The sequence below is a fragment of the Lagenorhynchus albirostris genome, chromosome 17 (assembly GCF_949774975.1).
Source record: "Lagenorhynchus albirostris chromosome 17, mLagAlb1.1, whole genome shotgun sequence".
In the NCBI taxonomy this organism is placed as follows: Eukaryota; Metazoa; Chordata; class Mammalia; order Artiodactyla; family Delphinidae; genus Lagenorhynchus; species Lagenorhynchus albirostris.
In genome coordinates, this window is record NC_083111.1 from 81536127 (window position 1) to 81557052 (window position 20926).

General features: G+C 64.6%; 1 protein-coding gene and 1 long non-coding RNA gene across 12 annotated transcripts; one reads left to right on the forward strand and one right to left on the reverse strand.

The window, feature by feature from the left end:
* Positions 1-4242: 4242 nt before the first annotated feature.
* On the reverse strand, positions 4243-13910 carry OPLAH (5-oxoprolinase, ATP-hydrolysing). 8 transcript variants are annotated; one of them, XM_060128558.1, is made up of 26 exons: positions 13100-13628; positions 12834-13025; positions 12232-12331; positions 12028-12151; positions 11747-11942; positions 11501-11666; positions 11256-11394; positions 11096-11163; positions 10703-10968; positions 10495-10607; positions 10233-10403; positions 9947-10084; positions 9717-9855; positions 9483-9595; positions 9145-9296; positions 8511-8671; positions 8330-8431; positions 8084-8258; positions 6282-6466; positions 6012-6158; positions 5792-5926; positions 5481-5630; positions 5199-5356; positions 4947-5107; positions 4695-4792; positions 4243-4453 (listed from the first exon to the last, which is right to left on the reverse strand). In XM_060128558.1, the coding sequence occupies exons 1-26, from the start codon at positions 13448-13450 to the stop codon at positions 4307-4309; spliced, it is 4047 nt and encodes a 1348-aa protein (XP_059984541.1). In that variant the 5' UTR covers positions 13451-13628; the 3' UTR covers positions 4243-4306. The 8 variants fall into 8 exon arrangements, with proteins under 8 accessions (XP_059984541.1, XP_059984538.1, XP_059984539.1 ...); XM_060128555.1 differs by having other exon boundaries at positions 6012-6466; positions 13100-13629; XM_060128556.1 differs by adding an exon at positions 13781-13910 and having other exon boundaries at positions 6012-6466; positions 11747-12331; positions 13100-13323.
* Positions 5453-19847, forward strand: LOC132508381 (uncharacterized). Of its 4 annotated transcripts, XR_009536567.1 has the most exons (7): positions 5453-5669; positions 5777-8448; positions 8721-9983; positions 11548-11680; positions 14892-16330; positions 17513-17716; positions 18268-19847. It is a non-coding gene; the product is annotated as an uncharacterized LOC132508381 (long non-coding RNA). The 4 variants fall into 4 exon arrangements; XR_009536569.1 differs by having other exon boundaries at positions 11582-11680; positions 14892-17716; XR_009536568.1 differs by lacking the exons at positions 5453-5669; positions 5777-8448 and having other exon boundaries at positions 8516-9983; positions 11582-11680.
* Positions 19848-20926: the final 1079 nt, after the last annotated feature.

The following is a 20926-nucleotide window of genomic DNA, read 5'->3' on the forward strand; positions in this document are numbered from 1 at the left end:
CATTAAAGCTCGCCTCGGGCGCTGGGCCTGCGCTGGTACTGCTGGGTGGTGCTGCCTCCTCTGGGGGGCTCGCCAGCGCCCCCTCCCCAGCCCCCCTTCAGTCCCGCCTACCCTGTAGGTTCACGCCCCTTCCGGGGCCCCTGGGGAGAGCCCCAAGACCAAAGCTCAGCAGCTGTGTTACCAAGGGGGATGTCCCAAAGGCCCCAAAGCTGGCCTGGCAGTGGGAGCACAGGAGCCCCTGAGACCTGGAGGGGGAAGAGCCGGAAGGAGCCCAGCTGGCAGGCAAGGGTCGTGGTGCGCCAGCTGGCCTGGCGGCGGGCACGGAGCTGAGGCCCGGGCGCAGAGCAGGAGGCAGAGGCGACGTCAAGAGAAGGGTGTGGGCGTCGGAGCGCCTCCCTCTGCACGAGGCAGCAAGTGCTTCTGGGACCTCACGGAGGGCAGGAGGACGTTACAGGGAGGGGAGCCAGGAGGAACCTGGGCACGCGCAGCCCAGGGAGACGGGGTCCCTGCCAAAGGCCCCGCAGGAAGGGACCGGACTGGGAGAGTCAGAGCCGGCGAGGGCAGATCCCACCTACTGCAGGGGCAGAGCTGAGGTGCACAGGCCGACGGAAAGCCGAACAGAGCAGGGGAGAGCGGGAGTGGGGATGGGGTGGGGTGGGATTCCTGGAGGTGACCTAGAGACTCGGAGCGGGAAGGGCTCAGGGAGAGTGCGGGATGCAGAGGGGTGCAGGCCAGGATGCTGGTCCCTTCAGGACGTGCGTGAGGAGAGGAGAGCAGCGTGGGGCAGAGCAGAGGGCCTGCCTGAAGAGGGGGAGGTGGTGGGGATGCGGACCCCAGTCGAGGAGGCTCTGGAAGCACCGCTGCCTGCCAGCCTGAGGACCGCAAGTGAACAGAGGAGCCCTGGGTCTGGGTTCAAGCAGGGGAATCATGTCAGCAACCAGCGAGGGGTGCGGAGAGGGGTGTAGCGCGTGCTGGGGTGCTTGGCCCCAGAGCTCCGTCTGCTTGCTCCCCTCACTGCCGGGCTGCTACTTCAGGAGATGAAGCCAGACCCTTGGGAAAGGCAGGGAAGGCCTCTGTGTATAGACATGTTAGAGAGCTACACATGCAGACCTTCCAGCTCTGCCTGCCGAGAAGGCTTAGCAATACGACAAACCCACGGCAACGAGCACACCCAGCACCAGCTCTTGATTCGTAAAGGGTATCGGGGATTTCTGGAAAATTGGGGGCTGGGGGGGAGAGCAGAAGCCCCTTCTCCTCCATGTCTGTAGGTGTGAAGGGCAGCCCTGGCCCAAACTTCAGGGCAATTTAAGAGACAACCTTAAGAGCTCTAGGAACTGGTTCACAGCTCGAATTAGGAAGGTGGAGGGCAGGGCAGCGCCTGAGCAAGCGGGAGGCGGCTCGGTCCTGGGATGCAGCAGAGCGGGTGCAAGAGGCTCCGTGGACGCAGAGCTGGCTTCCACCTGGCTCGCGTGCCCCGGCGGCCCGGCCTACTGCGCGGGGCCGAACCAACAGCCCTTCCCCCAGACTGGAAGCTTCTTGGGGGAGGGTCACAGAGCCGCCTCCACTATGGGCGGTGCCCGGCGCTGAGCCGGTGGCTGGTGAGGCCTCTCCGAGTCCGCCCCTTCCTCGGACTTGGGGGAAGCAGGTCGGGGTGGGGTAGATCCCGCAGTCTGGGCAGCGGGAGCGCCGGGGCCATTATGCTCTGACTCGCGGGAGGAGGGAGAGGGGGAGGCAGCGCGCATCGCGCTCCACTCCCTGTCGCTGCGCCGGCCCGCATTAAAAAGTGTCGCGCTCCACTTGGTGTGGGCTGCACCCAGAAGTCGCTCCCATCGGGCGGGTCTGGGGGTTCTCCCTGCGGCTTTCAGGGGAGGGCGGGGCGAGAAGGATCTGGGGCGGGACTAGGGTCTCTTTCGCTTTCCCTTTTGTTCTCCAACCGCCGCCGAGGTTCCGCGCGGGTGAGGAGAGGGCGGCTTCCCGGGTGGCTCCGCCTGTGCCCATATCCCCAGGCTCGCGGGGGCTCAGCGCCTTGCCGCCTCCGCGCACAAGTTGTGCCACGTGGCCTTGACCCCTGTGACTCCCCTGCAGCTCCCGGGCACGCACGAACGAGTCGACTCGCACGCTGGAAGCCAGTGAGTCGTCGGAGAGACTTGCTACCAAGAGCCCTCGCGCCACGCCATGCCCGCCCGACTGGCCCCCGACGCCCTGCGCCCTACGGCCCTCACCCTTCCCGCACCCTGTGCTGCACGCTCTCCCCGGCCTGGCCCGCGCGCTACGTTTCTCGGCCTGCTGGGCCCTGGACCAGCTGCTGGGCTGCTGGGCGCCGGCCGCACGCCCGAGCGACCAGATCTGGCTGAGCGCCGCAGCGGGCGCCGGAGCGGCTCTGTCGCTGCTGCTGCTTGTCGGCCTGCCTGTGGCACTGCCGGACCTGCTGCTGCAAGCCTGGCGCCGTCCCTTCTGCTACCAGCCCCCTCCGCAGTGCTGGGCGCCCCCCACGCCCTGGCGCCCCCCCAATTGAGCCCGCGCGCAGCTTCAGCTTCTTCGGCGTCAACCTGTGCCTGCTCCCCGACCGGCTGGCGCACAACCAGCGGCGGGCCGAGACCGTGGGCGCCGTGCTGCTCGCCGGCCTGCGGCATTCGCCCTATGGGGCTACCGGCTGCAGTTGGCCAGTGCAGGGGTGCCGTGAGGGGTGCTGATAGGCGCCGTGCCAGCGAGGCTGGACTTCATGTGCCTGCAGGACGTGTTCCATCTTCGCGCAGAGCGACGCCTGCTGAGCCGCCTGGCACCCAATCTGGGCCCGGTGTCGTACGACGTGGCACATTCGGCCTGCAGCCCGGGCTACACCTGAAGCTGCTGGGCAGCGGGCTGCTGCTGGCCTCGCGCTACCCGCTGCTACGCGCAGATTTCCAGTCCTTCCTCACGCACGTTGCGAGGATGCGCTGGCCTCCAAGTGACTACTTTCTGTACAGGTGTCCGCCCACCGGCCGCGGCGATCCGGAACCCGGAAGGGGGCGGGGCATGGGGTCGAACGCGCGAAGGTCCCCAAGCGCAGCTGGGCATCCCGGACGGGCGCCACATCGTGGGCTTTCCTGCACTGCACGCATTTGCATTCGCCGAGCGTTGAGCCCGACTGGCTGCTCGTAGGCTCGTGGGCGGGCCGCGCCCCCTCACTCTGCGCGGAGTCCCAATCCTTGTCTGCACCTCCCCTCCCCCCACCGTTTATTCACTGCCCCAGGCGCCGCCAGTCCCTTCGAGTGCTGGTGGGCTCACAGATCGGGACCGGGCGGGGCGGGGGAAGGCGCGGGCGCAGCTGGGTGTCCAGGAGGCAGAATGGCACCTCGGACTGAGCCTTCCTTCCCTCCCCGTCCCTCCCCTCCAACCCACCCCGCCCCGCAGAGGACGGGCTCCTGCGCCGCACACAGCTGACGCTGTTGCTGGACTGGGCCGAGCTGTCCGAGGTTGAGAGCCGCCAAAGTGACGAGGCCGTGGCCTTCAGTGTGCGCCTGGGTGACCACAACTTCGACAACTGCGCGCTTAGGTGAGAAGAGGCTGCAGCGGGGCGGGCGGGCGGCCCCGCCCACCGAGCGCCGGCCTCTCCGCAGCCCACGCGCGGGAGCAGCGGCACCAGCTGTTCAGCCGCTTCCGGGACCGCCGCCGGCCGGGGACGCGCCGGGGTTGGGGGCGGACGGACCTAGGGCGGGCTCGCGGGCCAGGCTCCCACTGATACCGCCTCTCCCCACCGTCCTCCGCCCTCCCCAGGAACGCTGCTGAGATCCCGCAATCTCCGCCACTCCGTGGCCTGCCCCGCGGAGATGCTGAGGTGAGTGGCTACCTGGGGGCCAGGCAACGCCCGGAAGGAGGGATGCCCTGACCTTGGTGACACTGCCACCCTCCTCAGGGCCTTGGAAAGGAGGAAGGGCGCCGCCACTCCCTGGCAGGCCCTTCCAGGGGAGGCCGCCCGGCTGAGCACTGGCGGGCCGGCGCCTGGACTACGCCACCTACCGAGGCGGACCCGGAGGCGTCCTGAGCCCAGTACGTGCCAGAGCTCGGGGTGCTGGGCCTGCTGGCGCTGGGGCGGCCCCTCAACCTGACGCCTGCCCCCAAGAGGTGGAACGGGTGGCGTTCAGCACCGCCCTGGTGGGGCTTACGGGCCACCTGGCGGTGGGACTTGCAGGCCCTCCTGAGGCAGGTACGGAGGAGACAGGTGCAAGCACGGGTGGCCAGACACACAGGGACACAGAACGGGAGCCCGGCCAGCCGCCACCGGGACAGGACGACCTCCGGACTCTTTATTGCGCGGGGCCCTCCCTCACACAGTCTCCTGGGCCCTGCGGTACTCATAGACGCTGCCCCGCTCAGGGAAGGCTAGGGGCTGCAGGAGCGACGCCGGCAGAGGGGCGGGGTCCTCTGGGTCCCCATAGCCCCCGCCGCCTGGTGTGTGGAGACAGAGCACATCCTGTGGGGCAGAGGGGAGGTTCCGTGTGGGGACGGGCTCTGCCCGCCTCCTGCCGCCATCCCATCCCCGGCGGGGCAGTGCGCCACAGCAGCCAGCTGGGACCCCCGAGTCTGCAGCCCCCATCCTTCAGGAGCCAAATTAAACTCCGTCTCTAGTTATCTGCGCAACTCCATTCACTCTGTGGGATGAGGGCAGCTGGGGGTGGGGGCGGGGATGGGACAGGCCAGGCCGCAGTCCTTACCCCCGGGGACACGAGCACTGAGGTCTTCCCACCCAGATTCACTGTCCGGCCGCCCTTCCGGATCAGTAGGTTTAGGCCACGAGTTCCGGGCTCACCCCCTGCAAGAAGAGGCAAGGTAGGGGTGGCCCAGGAGGCAAGGAAGTGAGAGGCGTGGGGAGTTGGTGGGGGAATAGGGGGGTAGATGGGACAGGAGGTGGGTGGGGAACTGACGGCCGTGATGGGCTGGGGCGAGAGGGGAAGGGAGCCACTTACCCATAAGGCCATAAGGCTGGAAGGCGCGGCGCTCGGTCAGCACTGACAGTAGCGCCTCCTCACGAAAAAGCAGCTCGCGGATAACACCATCGCCGCCCCGGAAGCGGCCGCGCCCCCCAGACCCCAGTCTCAGTTCAAAGCGGCGCAGGATAACTGGGTACCTGCGCGGGGCCAGGGTCTCAGCCCAGCCTGCCCCGCCCCCGCTCCACCCCGGCCCGGCTCCTCAGCCCCACCCCTTCCTGCAGCGCTCACCTGCTCTCCAGGATCTCGGGGTCGGTGATCCGTGTGTTGGTCATGTGGCTGTGCACACCGCTGCGCCCATGCCAGCCGGGGCCCGCGCCCGCGCCGCCCGCCACCGTCTCGTAGTAGCCCATGTGGGCGTTGCCCAAGGTCACGTTGTTCATGCAGCCCTGGCGGGGACAAATGGCCGCTGCACTGGCTGGGGGCGCGTCGCCTCTCGGCCGGTCGCAGCCTGCAGCCCTCCCTCCCCCCGCCCCCAGCAGCCCCAGAGCTGTGCCCACCGGCCCACCACACCTGGGAAGCAGCGCAGGCCCCGAAGGCCCCCAGGATGACGTCCACCACCCGCTGCGACGTAAGCACGTTGCCGCCCACCACCGCCGCCTCTGGGGAGGGGTCCAGGATGGAGCCCTTAGGGATCACAACATGCACCGGTGTCAGGCAGCCCTGTGGGGAGAGGGGCCAGCGCTCAAGAAGAGTTGGGAGGTACACCACACGCGTCCCTAGGATCAGTGCGACCTTGGGCTGACCTAGCCCCAGGCTCCCTCAGGGTGACGTGGGGCTTGGGGTTGACCTGCTGTCCGTGTGCGCAGCACACCCTTGCACACCTGGTTGAGTGGGATGTCGCGGCCGACCAGACAGCGAAGGCAGTAGATGAGCGCAGACAGCGTGATGGCCCGAGGCGCGTTGAGGTTGCCGAACACCTCGGGCCCCGTGCCGCTGAAATCAAACACCGCGCTACCCTGCCCGCCAGAGAGGAGGGGAGAAGTCAGCAGCCGGGTGGCCACGGCCCTGATGCCTGGGGAGGTCCTTCCTCCCAAGACTGACCTCACTCACGTCGATCTGCACTCGGAGTCGGATGGGAGAACCGTCGTCCATGTGGTCCTCTGCAGACACCTCCAGGGGCAGGCCCTGGGCCTGCCGGGAGGTTCCAAAGGCCCGAAGCATGTCTCGCACAGCTAGCTCAGCGTTCGCCTGGTGGAGAGTATGTTCAGTAACGGCCGCGCCACCTTCCAGGTGGGCCAGGTGCCCCCCACCTCCGTCCACCTGCCTGGGGCAGGCACAGAGCTGCCGGCTTGCTCCTTCCCCCCGGCCCACCTGAATGTGGCCCATGTAGGCCTGTACCACATCCAGGCCGTACTGCCCAATGAGCTCGCCCACCAGCTGGATGCCCTTCTGGTTGGCTGCCACCTGGGCACGCAGATCTGACAGGTTGTCGTGCAGGTTCCGTGTTCCGCTGCAGCCTGGAATGTTGCCTGGTGCCCGCAGGGCTTCAGTTACCGCTGAATGGATGGGATCGCCACTGAGCCACTCAAAGTCCCAGGGCCACCTGGTGCCCTGCTCCACACCTGCTGTACTTCTCTGCTGGGGCACTTGCGGGGACCACATGTTGGCCCATCACTGGCTCCCCACTACCCTGCTGGCTCTTCCAGGTCCCTGAAAATCCCCAGCTTCCCCCCATCAGCTACTGAACCTTCTTCCCACACCACAATGCCCCAGGGCACCCTAGGATGGGACAAGCAGCTTTGACCGTGACCATGATCTCACGTGGGCTGGAGGTACCCGGGGCAGGGGGCAGGGCAGGGGGAAGGTTCCCTCAGCAAACTCTCCTCCCTCCTTCATTTCTCCTGCCCTACCTCCCCACCACCTGGCTCACACTCTCCAGCCTTTTCTGGGCACCCCTCCCCTCTCCCAGCAGGAAAAACCACTTCCCTTAACCCTCCCACACTCACACTGCCCTCAGCCCTGGGGCCCCGAACTCACCGCCACAGCCAGTCGTTTTGAAAGAGCGCCAGCATGGCTGCCTGTGCGCCCCGCCACCGCCCCCAAAAGATCTGGACAAGGCGTCCACCTCGGGCAGCAGTACGGGTTCTGGCCCCGTGGACCACTCCCTGCTTCGGGCAAGCTCCCCTCCTGAGTCTGGATCAGGGTCCTCTCAGGCTCCCTGGCCACTGGGTCCTCTGCCAGACATGCCTGCACAGGTCCCTCGGTGACCCCTACCCTCTGCCCCCACCCCATACTGACCAAGGGAGCAGCCAGGCCTCAGTCACTCTGTTCGTGTTCTCAGCACCCACAACAGCCCATGGCTCTGTTACCCCACCTTCCACCCTGCCCACATCACCTGTTCTCACTCTGGGATGCCCCGTGGGCTCTCACACCAGCTGTCCCTGACCCCCAGGTGCCACTGCAGTCTCTGTCCCACCTTCCTGGCAACTGCAGTGCCACGACCTCCATCCTACAGCTGTCCAAACTTGATTCCCTCCCCGCTGCCCGAGTCCCACCACTTACCAACCCTGACCTCCAAAACCCCCTCACCGTTGCCTCCCAGCTTGAGGCTCAGCATCTTCGAGGGCGAGAGCGGCTGCCCCCCCCACGCCCCCTGCCTGGCCTGCAGGAGCCTCCACGCGCCCTGCACACAGGCAGGGGCTTGCCCGGTGCACAGGCAGCTCAGGCCCAGCTGAAGCCCTTCACGGCTGCCAAGTGACTGACCCAGGCCCCGAGAGCCTGCAGCCCCTGGCCGCTGGTGCCGCCGTGTCTCTGCAGTCCCCAGACCCAGTGCAAACCCAGTGCAAATCATAAACGCCACCAGCAGCCGCCCACCTTAAAATAGGCTCCTCCCGCTCCTGCACCCAATCCCTTGGGTGTCCTGGCCAGCTCCCCACCCCCAAACCTTCCAGGCCTCCTTGGACCCAGGCAGAACTCAGCTCAGCTCGTCTGATCACCTCTGAGAGGCGATCTGCAACCACCCTGGGGGGTCACCGACCAGCTCCCTCAGCCTGGAGGCTGGCCTAGGCCAGGGGGGAGGGGGGCAGCGGGGGCTGCATCCCCGTGTCCGGCCCAGCCTGGCTGCACGAAGCGGCCAGGTGTTTCAGCCCCACCCCAGATCCGTTCCCACTCACCCTCCTCCTGGAAGACACCCGCCTGGACGAGTCTGAAGGACAGAAAGATGGCGCCCTCCTGCTGCAGGGTGGTGGAGTGGGGGGGCATGGAGCCCGGTGTGATGCCCCCAATGTCCGCGTGGTGCCCACGGCTGGCCACGTAGAACACAGGCCGCGTCTGACCCGGCCAAAACACCTAGGGGTGAGGGCAACGGTCAGGGGCGCCGGCGGCCCTACCACCCGAGGTACCTGGGCAGCGACCCTCACCGGTGTGATGACGGTCAGGTCTGGCAGGTGGCTGCCCCCCGCGCAGGGGTGGTTGCTCAGCAGAACGTCGCCGGGATGGAGGTCAGCCCCCACGTGCTGGATCTGAAGCCAGGAGACAGGTGCAGAGTGGGGAGGGGGCCGGTGCAAGGGGCGGGGGGGCAGGGAGAGGGGCCCGCCGAACCTGGAACTGCACCGTCTCCTGCATGGCACCCAGGTGCACAGGGATGTGAGGGGCGTTGGAAACCAGCCCCCCGTCGGGCCCAAAGAGGGCGCAGGAGAAGTCCAGGCGCTCCTTGATGTTGGTGGAGATGGCCGTGCGCTGCAGGATGCGGCCCATCTGCTCTGGGGACACAGGGTGACCAGATGCCCGCTGGCCCCACCCCATCCACAGCGCATCCCCGGGGTACGGAGAGGCAGGGCCCACCGCCTTCAAGGCCTCTGAGTCCCGGACCCAGGACCCGAAGCGGGCGATGGTCCACCCAGACACTGCGAGGCCATGGCCAAGCCACATCTTACTCGTGAAGGGCACCCCCTTCCTCCCCAGCCCTGCCCAGCGCCACCATCAGCCCTACGCCCTGCTTCGCACATTAAGAAACTGGTGCGGGGCACGGGCTTCGGAGCCTGGGTTCGCCGTGCGGAGCCCAGACCACGTGGTGCTGGGAGGAGAAGGGCGCCCGCCCTGCCCAGGGCCTGCGCCACCGCAGGACGCCTTCCGCTTCCGCCCCTTCCCCCGGGTCACGCTTTCTCTCCGCACACCCCTGCCTGGTGCGCCGCAGGGAGCGGGGCGGGGGAGCAGGATGGTGGAAGCCACTCACCAGCAATGCTCATGAAGCGATGGGAGAAGATGGACAGGTGGATGGGGTCGAGCTGGGCACCCACCGTGCCGGGGGCCTCAGCCCCCACGGAGATGCGGATGTCCCCAGTGTCAGTCACCTCCGCCTGGCAGGCTGGCTCCACCAGGATGGTACTGCGGGCAGGGCAGCAAAGGGGCTGCAGGAGCCAGGCCACACACCCCTCCCAAGCAGGGACCCCACGTGCCCAGGCCCAGAAGCAGCCCAACCAGGAAGGGACCCGAGAGCCCTTCAGGCTCCTGCAGCCTGGGCCCCACGGGTCACCCCAGCCCCGGCAGCCGTGGCCCCGGCCCTCAGCCCACCTGTTGCTGTCAATGAGGAGGCAGGGCCCCTGCAGCTTGTGCCCAGCGCCCAGCTCGCCCAACAGGTACACGGGGGTCTCCTGGTAGCCCCCCTCGAAGTAGCAACGGGTCGTCTGAGGAGGGCGTCAGGTGAGCGAAGTTCCTAGGGCCGGTGCCCTCCCTGCGTCTCCCCCTCCACACCTGTCCCCGTGTCCCAGTGGGTGTGGGTGGACGGGCACAGGCAGGGCCACCAACCTTGTCTACCCGGGGAGGCCCACTCTGGGCTTTCGGGACGTACTCGAGGCGAAGGCCACTGCGGCCAGTGCCCCTCACCCGCACGTCGTCCACCACCACTGGCCGCTCAGGGATGATGAAGCCAAACTCCCTCATGTACCTGCACACCCGGAGGTCCCGGAGAGCCATCAGGGCGGGCAGCCAGGCCAGCGGACGCCAGCCAGGGCTCCCAAGACGCGGAGCTCACGTACCTCTCGACGAAGCCTGCCCCGAAGTCGCCCGCTCGGGGTGAGTGGGCCGTGGCCGGGTGCTGGTGGGCGGACACCATCAGGGCGCAGTCCGTGCCCTGGTAGCGCAGGTGCAGGAAGCTCTCGGTGCTGATCTGAGCCCTGCAGCGGCGACAGGCAGGGCACTCGCACTGGGTACCCTTGAGGACACCCGGGCCACCCCTCCCTGACTGCCGCCGAAGAGGCCCCAAGTGCAGCGGCTCGGGTGCGGCAGGCCCTCCACCTGGCCCGGCAGCCCCCGGAGCCCCACCTGGGGAAGCCCTGGGCCCGCAAGGCATCCACGCACTGCTCCTCCAGGCGGCTCAGCCTCTGGTCCAGCTGCACAAAGGTCTCGGGCGCGTAGGGCAGGGAGCAGGGCTCCTGTGCCTCGTGTACCACGTCTGCCAGCGCCAGCCCCAGTGCTGACAGCAGCCCACTATGCCTAGGGGGACAGGGACCGCACAGCGAAAGGGTGGGGTGCCTCCCACAGTGGCCCCCCGGCCCCAGGACACGCGCACCACACCCAGACTCACCTATGAATGTGCACGGTGTCCATGCCCAGGGCCCGGGCGATGGCGCAAGCGTGCTGCCCACCAGCTCCCCCAAAGCAAGCCAGCACGTGGGCCGAGGGGTCGTGGCCTCGCGCCTGGGGAGCCAGAGGGGATCAGTGGCCTACCCTGCCCCGCCCGGCCCTCCCCCATCCTGTCCCCCACCCCTGGGCGAGGGGAAAGGCGGCTGTACCTGCGTGAGCGCACGGATGGGCCGGCACATGGCCTCGTTGGCCACACGCACAAACCCCATGGCCACCTCCTCCAGGCTCAGGGGGGAGGCCGGACAAGGCCCGTTGGTCAGGAAGCTGTTGACCTCAGTGGCTACAGCCTCCAGGGCCTTTCGGGACGCCTCCGGGGACAGTGGCTGGTCCTCTCCCGGCCCAAAAATGCGGGGGAAGGAGGCAGGCAGCAGGCGACCCAGGACCAGATTAGCATCCGTCACGGTCACAGGGCCTCCTGGGAGGTGTGCACGGTGTGGGGCTGGAGGTGAGCGCCGGGAGCGGGCAGTGGGGGTGGGGCTGGAGGGGTCGCTGGGCCTGGGCCGTGTGGGAAGGGGACTGGCAGAGCACGCGCCAGCTCTTACCTTTGCGGTAGCAGGCGGGGCCGGGGTGGGCTCCTGCAGACTCTGGCCCCACCACGAAGAGGCCTGACCTTTGGAGAGGGGAATTGGAGGTGGAGGTGGGCTGGGAGGCAGGGCTGGGAGGCAGGGCTGGGGGTCCGCCCAGGCGCGGGATGGGGCTGACCTGAAGAAGAGGCGGGAGCCCCCACCAGCTGCCACGGTGTTGATGTCCAGCTGGGGGGCCTGGAGGGTGACACCAGCTGTGCTGGCCTCGAAGACGTGTTCAAATTCGCCAGCATAGCGGCTCACGTCGGTAGACGTGCCTGGTGGGAGACGGGGTGATAAGGGGTCATCCCACAGACCTGGATGCCTGACATTGCCCAGCCCGGCATCTGAGGCTCCCCCGGACCCCCCCTCAGGCCCTCATACCTCCCATGTCAAAGCCGATGACAGGATGGCCACCCTCCACCCGGTAGGTGGTGGCTGAGTACGCAACGACGCCCCCAGCAGGGCCCGAGAGCACAGCGCGGGAGCCACTGAGGGAGTCCATGGGCGCCAGGCCACCATCGGAGCGCATGAACAGCACCTGCACGTCCTGTGGGCAGGCAGGTGGGCAGTGAGGGGCGGGGCGGCGCAGGGCGGGGGTGGCCGGGGCGGGCCGGCGGGGGGCCTCACCTTGAGCTGACCCTGGAAGCCACGGCGGAAGCCCTGCACGTAGCGCTGGATGGTGGGTGTGAGGTAGGCGTCGGTGCAGGCAGTGTGCCCCCGGGGCACGATGCGCACCATGGGCATGGCCTCCGAGGACAGTGACACGTGTGTGAAGCCCAGCTCGCGGGCCAGGGCGCCCACCTGCTGCTCGTGCTGGGCCCACCTACGATGGCGTCCGAGTGCTGCTGAGCTACCTGCCCACCCGCTGGCCCACCTGCCGCCCGCACCCCCAGCCAGCCCACACTCACGTGTATGAGTGCATGAGCACCACGGCCAGGCTGCGGATGCCTCGAGACAGGAGCCCCTCCAGCTTCCCTCGCAGGCCCCCCAGGTCCACAGGCTGCTGCACCTCCAGCAGGTCCCCTGTGCGGCCTGCAGGGAAGCCCGCCACTGCCCCGTCAAAGGCCCATCTGGGCCTGCTGCCCTGCGCCCCAACACTCGGGCGTCCGTACCTTTCACGGGCATCCCAGCACCTGGCTCCTCTCGATACAGCACCACACGCTCGTCCACTTCCAGCACCTCCTCGTACAGCATCTCGGGCATGGGCACGGCCTGAGGGCAGGCAGAGGCTCAGAGGAGTCCCAGGCCTGAGGGTCCCTGCTGGGGCCCTGCACGGGTGGGGCAATGCAGGCGAGCAGATGTGTCCCAACAGGCCAGTCCACAGGCCCAGGAGACACAGTGAGACAGGGTGACACAGTCAGAGCGGGTGGCCCCAGGAAGGCCCCCCCGGGGGGCGGCTCTCTGCCCCCAGGCCTCTGAGTGCAGCCAACTGCCCCACCCCCACAAAGGCAGCTCCTTCCCAGAGCCCAACCGTGGGGGTGAGGGTCAGGGTCCAAGACTGGGCGGAGCGGCAGACAGGCATAGGACAACACGTGACCAGTCAGGGCTCGGGGGACGCAGCATCCCACTACGAGTGCCCGGAACCTCCTCTCTATCAGCTGGTGGCCTTGGGCTGGCACTGACCCTTCCAAGGACCGCCCTCCCTGCGGGGCCACGGCACTCCAGGGAAAACATGTGCTGCAGAGCTGGCCACCTGCTGGCGTGATGAACTCACCAGGTCAAAGAGGTCTTCACGGGCCTGGGTGCCCACATGCAGCAGGTCTCGGAAGCCGCGAGTCACCAGCAGCGCCACCCGCTCCCCGCGCCGTTCCAGCAGCGCGTTGGTAGCTACCGTGGTGCCCATGCGGATGCTGGCGATGCGACTGGTGTCCAGCGGCCGGTCCCGCGGCAACAGCATGCCCCCCTCCTGGGAACCACGTGGTCAGCCATCAGGCCTCTGGCCCCAAGTCCCTCCCCACCCCACCACTCTGCCCTGGCCACCTGCTCCAGGATGCGGCGGATGCCCTCGGTGGGTGCGTCCACATAGTTGGCGGGGTCTTCTGAGAGCAGCTTTAAGACCCTCACGTGCCCCCCTGGGCACTGGGCAAAGACATCTGTGAAGGTGCCTCCGCGGTCAATGGCAAAGTGGAAGCGCCCCTCCGGGCTGCCCATGGTGGTGGGGCTGGAGTCCAGCAGCGACTCTTCAGCCGGCAGTCCTGGGAGCACTGGACAGAGGCAGTGGGTAAGCAGGGAGGCCTGGGGGGCATCCTGGGATGGGGAGAAGACAGGGGTTCCACGCCCATGAGGGGCCCTGGGTGGAGCCAGAGCTGGGCAAGTCCTGCAGGGCCTCATGACCCCCACTCCCCAGTTCCAGTGCGCAGGGTTGCAAGGGACCCCAGGGCCTGGAGCAGCCCTTTCAAAGGAGGAGGCGCGGCGGGAGCCCTCGGGCTGGGGTTTCTGGGCCCTTAAGCACGAAGAGGCACGTGGGTTGGGGGCTGGTGAGAAAAGGCCCACTTCCCAAAGGCTCGACCTTGGAGCAGAGGCCGAGCGGGACACGGGGACGGGGCGGAGCCTGCGCAGACGACGGGGCGGGGCCGGGAGGCGAAGGGGAGCGGGCGGTGGGGGCGAGTGGGGCCGGGGGTGCGGACGGGGGAGCGGGGAGGATCCTGGCGCGGCGCCCACCTGGCCTGTCGGCTCCGGTCGCTCGCCGTCCGTTCGGCCGCACTCGCTCTGGGCCCTGCCCGCGCCCTCCCCCAGCCCGGAAGCGGGGCCCGCCGGGCTCTCCGTTTGCGTCAGGCTCGGGTGGCCCGGAGCCGCGGGCGGCAGGCGTCTCCATCCAGATCCCCGGCGGGGCGGCGCCGTGGCGGCGCGGCCCCACCCCGCGGCCCGGACCCCGGGCACCTGGGCTCTGCGGCCGCCCGGCCCTGCGCCGGTCCGGAGCTCGCTGAGCGCGGGCGCCCCGGGTGCCCTCCTCCAGGTGCCCCGGGGCAGGCGGAGCGCAGACGACCTCGGACAGCGCCCCGCAGCGTGCGGCGGTTGTGGCGGCCCGGGGTGGGGGATGGGTGACGCGGGAGGGCAGAATTGAGTGGCCCGACCCGCGGCGGGGGGGCAGGGGGGCGTCCTGGAGAAACCCCTCACTCCCCGTGGGCGCGCCAGGCGCTGTGGGCTGGGGGCCCTCCACGCCGCCCTCCCAGGCCGACCGCGCGACGCTCGGGCTGATATCGCCAGACGCTGTGGTCAGTCTCGGGACCACGGGGCGGGTGGCTGCCCTTCCCTGGCCTGTTTCCCGGCGAGCTGAAAGCTGCCCGGGTGCCTGCCCAGGCCTGAGGTGGGCTGGAGCTGTGAGGGGCCGCAAAGGAACGGTGGGGGATAGGGGGCTTCCCAAGCAGAGGAACAGCAGGTGAAGGGGCCACCTCACCTCACGGGCCAGGCAGACAGGTGGCCAGACAGGCAGGGACACGGTCCATGCCCTGGCCCCATCCCACCCCAGACTCTACCGCTTCCTTGAGCCCTGCTGGCCCTTGAAGTCTGCTTGGTCCCAGGAGGAGAGAGGGAGGTTGGCTGCTGTGAGAGCACAGGGTCTGGGCCGCAACCCAGGCTGCAGCAGGGCTCCCCACGGACTGGTGGCCTCTGGCCGCCTCACATCCTCTGTATGATGGGGCATTAAAGGGCAGCCTCACGGCTCCCTCACTTCAGTCTAGCGCTGCTCTGAGGTCACTCAGAGATGTCACCCTCTCCCCGCTGCACCCCTAAAAGAGCCCCCCGACTCCATTCCTCGCCCCTTCCTCCACAGCACCTGTCAGCACCTGACAGAACACGGCCGCACGGGAGCAGGGGTTTCTCCCACTTTTCGCTGTCCTGCACGGCTCGGTGAGTGCAGCCTGCGGGTCCCTGAGGAGACCCCCACGGCCCTGGCCCACGCACCTCTTTCAGCATCCCTGAACTTGATGGTTCTGCGCCGGGGCAGGCGGGGGCTGGCGGTCACCTCGGCCAGGAGCCCGGAGCTGCAGAAACTCAGGCCGATGCCCCGGTTCCTGAGCACCAGCTTCAGCTCCTCGTTCTCCTGGATGAGCTGCACGAGCCGCCGCAGCTCTTGGTTCTCCTGTGCTAGCCGCTGGATCTCCTGCCGCAGGCCCTCGTAGCCGCTGAGGAGGGACATGCCTGGCGGCGGTGGGCGGCAGCTGCCGGCAGCTGGCGGGCTGGCCAGGGGCAGCGGACCCTGCCATTGTGAGGTCAGCACTGCCCCTCAGCCGCATTCCAGGGCTTCAGAGCACCTGGAGCAGGGCGAACTTAACCTCTGACCTCTGGCCCCCTGAGGGTTGAATGGCTAGAGGAGCCCAGACCTGCCTCAGGCCTGGAGTCCCCCTAGGAAGCTCCTCCTGGAGGACAGAAGCTTCTGCATCCTAGCCCAGGATGGCGGTGTTGCAGGTAGAGGGCTGCGAGATTCAGGCATCCTTCCCCACCCATCTGGCCACCCACTGGCCACCAGCTGCTCATGCCATGTTGTGGGGCTGGCTGACTGGGCACAGTCCCAGAGGCGGTCGTGGCCAGCACAGCCTCTGAAGGGGTCGGGAGAGTGGATGTTTGAGCTGCCCTGAGGGAGGGGGCATCTCTGGCCCAACAGCAAGGGGGAGCTGGACTGTGGAGGCGAAGGTGGGTCAGAGCTTGGGGGCGTGGGGTGAGCCAACGAGCACCTCAGGGCAAGGCTGGAGGCAAAGTGGTCCTGCTGCTGGGGTGGTAGGGAGTGTCACTGTCACAGGGAGGACGAGGCACCACATTCAGGGCCACACCTCAGGGCACGGGCGGGGAGGGCAGGGAGCAGGGAGGCCCCAGGAGACGTTGAGGACAGCAGGTTCCTGGGGGCAGGGGGGCCGCCTCAAGGACAACTGGGTTTACACTTGAGATCATATAAAGGACTTCTTTCCTTCACCCAGTCTGGCTTCCAATGGGACGGCTCTGTGCAGTTGGCATTATTTTGTGTCATTTCTTCCATTATGATTATTGTTTATTTCACATCGTCGTTTCCTTTTTGCGGGTCTGCTGTTTCCAGTTGTTAACCAGTAGTTTTCCTGGGATTTGCATGTCATTTCCCCACTGCTCCAGGGTGACACGCTGGCAGGAAGTTCTCGCCAGTGCTGAGCATGGGGGGACAGTCCTGAGAGCAGTTTCCGGGAGACTGGGGAGCAGCCACACTTAATCTCGATGGAAGTGATGTCAATTTTAATGGTTTCTGTAAGTGGGAAATAATCCTCATTCTAAGGGTTATGAAGTAGAGTGTTTATGCAGAACTAGAGATCTTACCCCCAAACGACGACAGGCTCAGGGCAGTCAACTTCCAGCTCAGACGCTCTCTGGAGGCCAGAGGGTAGACTGTGGTAGGCAGAATTCTAAGAAGGCCCCCAAGTTTTCCTGCCCTGGCACGTGCGCCCTGCATAATTCCAGTACTGTGAGTAGAATGGCTTTTACACCCATGATTGTGTTATGACACAGCTGAGGTATAAAGGGATATTATCCTGGGCAGACCTGGCTTAATCAGGAGATCCCATATAAGGACGGCTTTCTTCCTGGAGGAAGGATGCAAAGCTCCAGAGAGATTCACGCAAGGGAGATTCTCCACTGCTGGGGGGCCATGAGGCAGGACATGTGGGCAGCCCCTAGGACCTGATATGTCATAGCCAAAATCTTGAAAGACAAAGAGAAAACTTCAAAAGCCACAAGATAAAAATAACTCATCACATATAAGAGAATACCGTAAGATTTACACCTAACTTCTCATCAGAAACAATGGAGGCCAGGAGACAATGGGATGATAAACTCAAATTACTAAAAAACTCAAGCAAGAATCCAATATTTTGGAAAATGATCTTTTGTAAATTCAGGTGAAATAAAGAAAGTCCAAAATAAACAAAGAGAGAATCTATTGTTAGCAGACCTACCTTACAAGAAATACTAAAGAAAGTTCTTCAAGCTGAAAGGAAGTCACATGAAATAGTCATTCTAGTCCAGTTGCCCAAATGCAGCCATGTTGCACCCAGACTTGTGACCTGCAGAGCTGTGAGTTTACAAGTGGATGTAGTTTTAAGCCACTGCATTTGGGGCAACCTATTCCATAGCAGTGGAAGCTAGCACAGCCTCCTGTGTTGAAGGAAACAGAGGCGCTGATTATACAAGTAGCTGGGTTGCAAAGGAAATGGCATGTGCACTGTCCCGGGGCAGAGTCAGCCTTGAGACCTGGGATGGGAACTTGGAGCGGATACACTTGGATCTTTGGCTGCCAAACTCCCACGAGCCCCTTCCTGGCAGAAGCAGCCCCTCGTTCCTCGCTGGAGGAGCGGGCAGTGGCCTCCCCTGGGGTGCAGAGGGCCGCCGACCACTGCTGCCACTGTAGGTGCACGTGCTGTTTCCCCTCAACAGGTGCGTCCAGTTCTCAGCCCTTGGACTCTGACCTGGCCTTCTGCCTTATTTTGACTGGAAGAACGTGGTGGAAGTGACAGTGTTCCTGTGCCGAGCCGTGACCTTGAGAGGCCTGGCAGGGGCAGGAGTTCCGGGAGTGACCCTGTCACTCTGGAGACTGTCACTCTGGGCGTGCAGCAGTCATTCGTGGAGGTCTACTTCTTGGTAAGAAGAGCGGGACCTGCCCCTCCCCGCCCTGCTCTGCATCATGACAGCTGGGCTCCGAAAGGCTGTGGCCAAGAGCACGGGGCGCCCTGGGCTTGGCTCCAGCCGAGGGCAGAGGAAACTGGGAGAGACGAACTGAGAAGACGAGGCCTCCCCCGCAACACCCGCGGGTCAGGGGTATCTCTGGGAGGGGCAGGCTCCCACCCGCCCCAGCTCCCCCAGACCCCAGCCAGCGGTGAGGAGGTGAGACGACGGAAGGACGAGTGGCTCCACAGCGTAGCTGAGCAGCTCCTCGGACGCTGAGTGTGGTGTTGGGGAGGATGGTGGAGATCCTAGTGGTGAGAAATTATTAAGGAGCTCAAACAGGACTTTCCTGGCAGTGCAGTGGTTAAGACTCCCTGCTTCCAATGCAGAGGGCATGGGTTCAATCCCTGGTCGGGGAGCTAAGATCCCACATGCTGCACTGAGCAGCCCACCCCCCCAAAAAAAAAGCTCGAACACATTACCACAAATCCGAAGGCTTAGAACAACAGACATTTATTCTCTTCCAGTTCTAAGGGCCGGAAGTCCAAACGGAGTCATTTGGGCTAAAATCAAGATGTCAGCCAGGACAGTTCCTTCTGGAGGGTCGGGGGTGGGGGGGGGCGGGGGAGTTTGTTCCTCGCTGCGGCCAGCAGTCGGCGCTCCCCGGCTTGTGGCTGCATCACTGCAATCTGCCTCCAAGGCCACCTCTCCTCCTCCTCTGCTTCTGCAACCAAATGCCCCTCTGCTTCCACCTTAAAAGGATACTCATGATTACGTGTAGGGCCCACCTGGATACTCTAGGCCACTCCCTCCTTCTCAAGACCCTTAGCTTAATCATACGTGCAAAGTTCCTTTTGCCATTGAAAGTGACATTCACAGTCTTTGGGAATTAGGACCTGGCTATTCTTCAGCCTGTTACAATGGCTGGACGTGGGGCAGACTTGAAAGTGTTCCTCAACCACAACCTGATTCATCAGCAAAGGGCAGCACGTCACTGGCTTGGGAGCTGAAGCACAACCTGTGCCCAGTCGGTGGCTGAACCCTAAGCTATGCTGACTCAGACGCAACTTCTGGGCAGCCAGGCTTAACTATAAGAAGGGGGGGGGACTTCCCCGGTGGCACAGTGGTTAAGAATCCGCCTGCCAATGCAGGGGACACGGGTTCAAGCCCTGGTCTGGGAAGATCCCACGTGCCGGGGGGCAACTAAGCCCATGTGCCACAACTGCTGAGCCTGCGCTCTAGAGCCTGCGTGCCACAACTACTGAAGCCCGCGCGCCTAGAGCCCATCCTCTGCAACAAGAGAAGCCACCGTAATGAGAAGCCCACGCAGCGCAACCAAGAGTAGCCCCCGCTCGCCGCAACTAGAGAAAGCCCGCGCGCAGCAATGAAGACCCAACGCAGCCAGAAATAAATAAATAAATTTATTTATTAAAAAAAAAAAGGAGGGGAGAGGGGGCCTGAGGAGTGACGTCATAAGCTGCACACTGGAGGAACAGACTTCACAGAACTGCTGCAGACAAGCCACTGGACTAATTAACAGCAACAGCAACAAGCCCAAGGAGGGGCCAGCTAAACGTGACCCAGAGTTACTACAACAGATCACCTAAAACGCCCAGCTTTCAGCAAAACACCCTGAGACGTGCAGAGAAACAGGACAGGGTGATGGTTGCACAGGAGAGGCACACAGCAGTCACTGCCCTTGAAGGGCCAGGTCTTGGATTCGTAGACAGAGACATCAAAGCTTCGCTTACACAAAGGCCCATGAGAGGGGTGGCTGTAGTGGCAGGCGGTGGCAGGCCCTTCTGCCACTGCAAATACCCCACCTGGGGCAGCAGAGACCCACAACCTCACTCGCACCCCTTCCACCTGGAGGGGCAGTTATTCTGCCCCAAACCAACCCCTGTTCTGGACACGGCTTTGCCTCCCTGACAGCTCCTCTCCCAGCACCTTCACCCCAGGCTTACCAAGTGCCTTACCTCCCGCTGGATGGGGATGCACACCAAGGACCCATCTGAGAGCCGATGGCCCACGGCAATGAGCTCATGACCCCGGGACTCGCTGGTCTTCCCAGGTTCCCCACCAGCCTGACGGAATGGAGACCGTCTGTTGAAGGTCTCCCGCTGGATGGGGATGCACACCAAGGACCCATCTGAGAGCCGATGGCCCACGGCAATGAGCTCATGACCCCGGGACTCGCTGGTCTTCCCAGGTTCCCCACCAGCCTAACGGAATGGAGACCGTCTGTTGAAGGCCCTGCCGTGCTTCCAACTGGCTGTCGACCCCTCCTGGGATGGGACGCTGCTGAGATGCGTCTGTGCTGCCTAAGGGGTCTGGGGTCTGGGGACAGATTCACTGTGAGGTCATGAGGCTCAACTCGGGACTCTTCCAGGCCAGGGCCCCAGCAAAGTGTTCACAGGGTCGCACATTTTGTAAAATTTGCAAAGTACATAATTTAATCACAGTCGGTTAATTCTGTCTCTTCCCACTGCCACCCGCTTTGGGTCATTTCCTCCCCTGCTGCACTGAATGGGGGGGGGGCCTCGTGGGCTCCACTCAGGGAGGCTGAGTCAGGAGGGCTTTAGTGTGGTTCTGGGGGGAACATTCACTTCCTGATGTAGTGCAGTTATTGCTGTCATTCTGGTGGAGAAGTGGCCGCCAGGAACACACCCGCCTGTGTGCTGTGTGTCACTACACGTCAAGCTAATGATATTGGCTGAAGAGTGTCGTCAATTCGAAAACCATCTAAGTTAGTCACAGACAAGAGCCCCCAAAGGCCCTGAAATCTTAGGGCTCATACGTAAAAGAAATTTGATAGAGGTTTTCTCAAATTTAATAATTCTAAAAATGTACACAATATTAGCTAAAGATGCTGTTACCTGAAAACAACTTTTCTCCTAAGCTGTAAGCTATAAAAATAAACTTTGATGGGACTTCCTTGGTGGTCCAGAGGGTAAGACTCTGCACTCCCAGTGCAGGGGGCCCAGGTTCGATCCCTGGTCGGGGAACTAGATCCCGCATGCATGCTGCAACTAAGAAGTCAGTATGCTGCAACTAAGAAGCCCGCATGCTGCAACTAAAAAGATCCCGTGTGCCACAACGAAGACACGGCGCAGCCAAAATAAATAAATATATTAAATAAACTTTGATTAAGCATGTTAGAGGGGAGACTAAATTATCCTCTCTCCA

Coding starts and splice junctions, on each gene's coding strand:
- OPLAH (XM_060128550.1), bottom strand. CDS start 13,450: ATGAGGCCCTGCAGGACTTGCCCAGCTCTGGCTCCACCCAGGGCCCCT. Junction 11,164..11,255: donor GGCTCCCGCCTCTTCTTCAG/GTCAGCCCCATC, acceptor CCCTCTCCAAAG/GTCAGGCCTCTTCGTGGTGG. Junction 9,856..9,946: donor GGGGCAGGCTTCGTCGAGAG/GTACGTGAGCTC, acceptor CCGGGTGTGCAG/GTACATGAGGGAGTTTGGCT.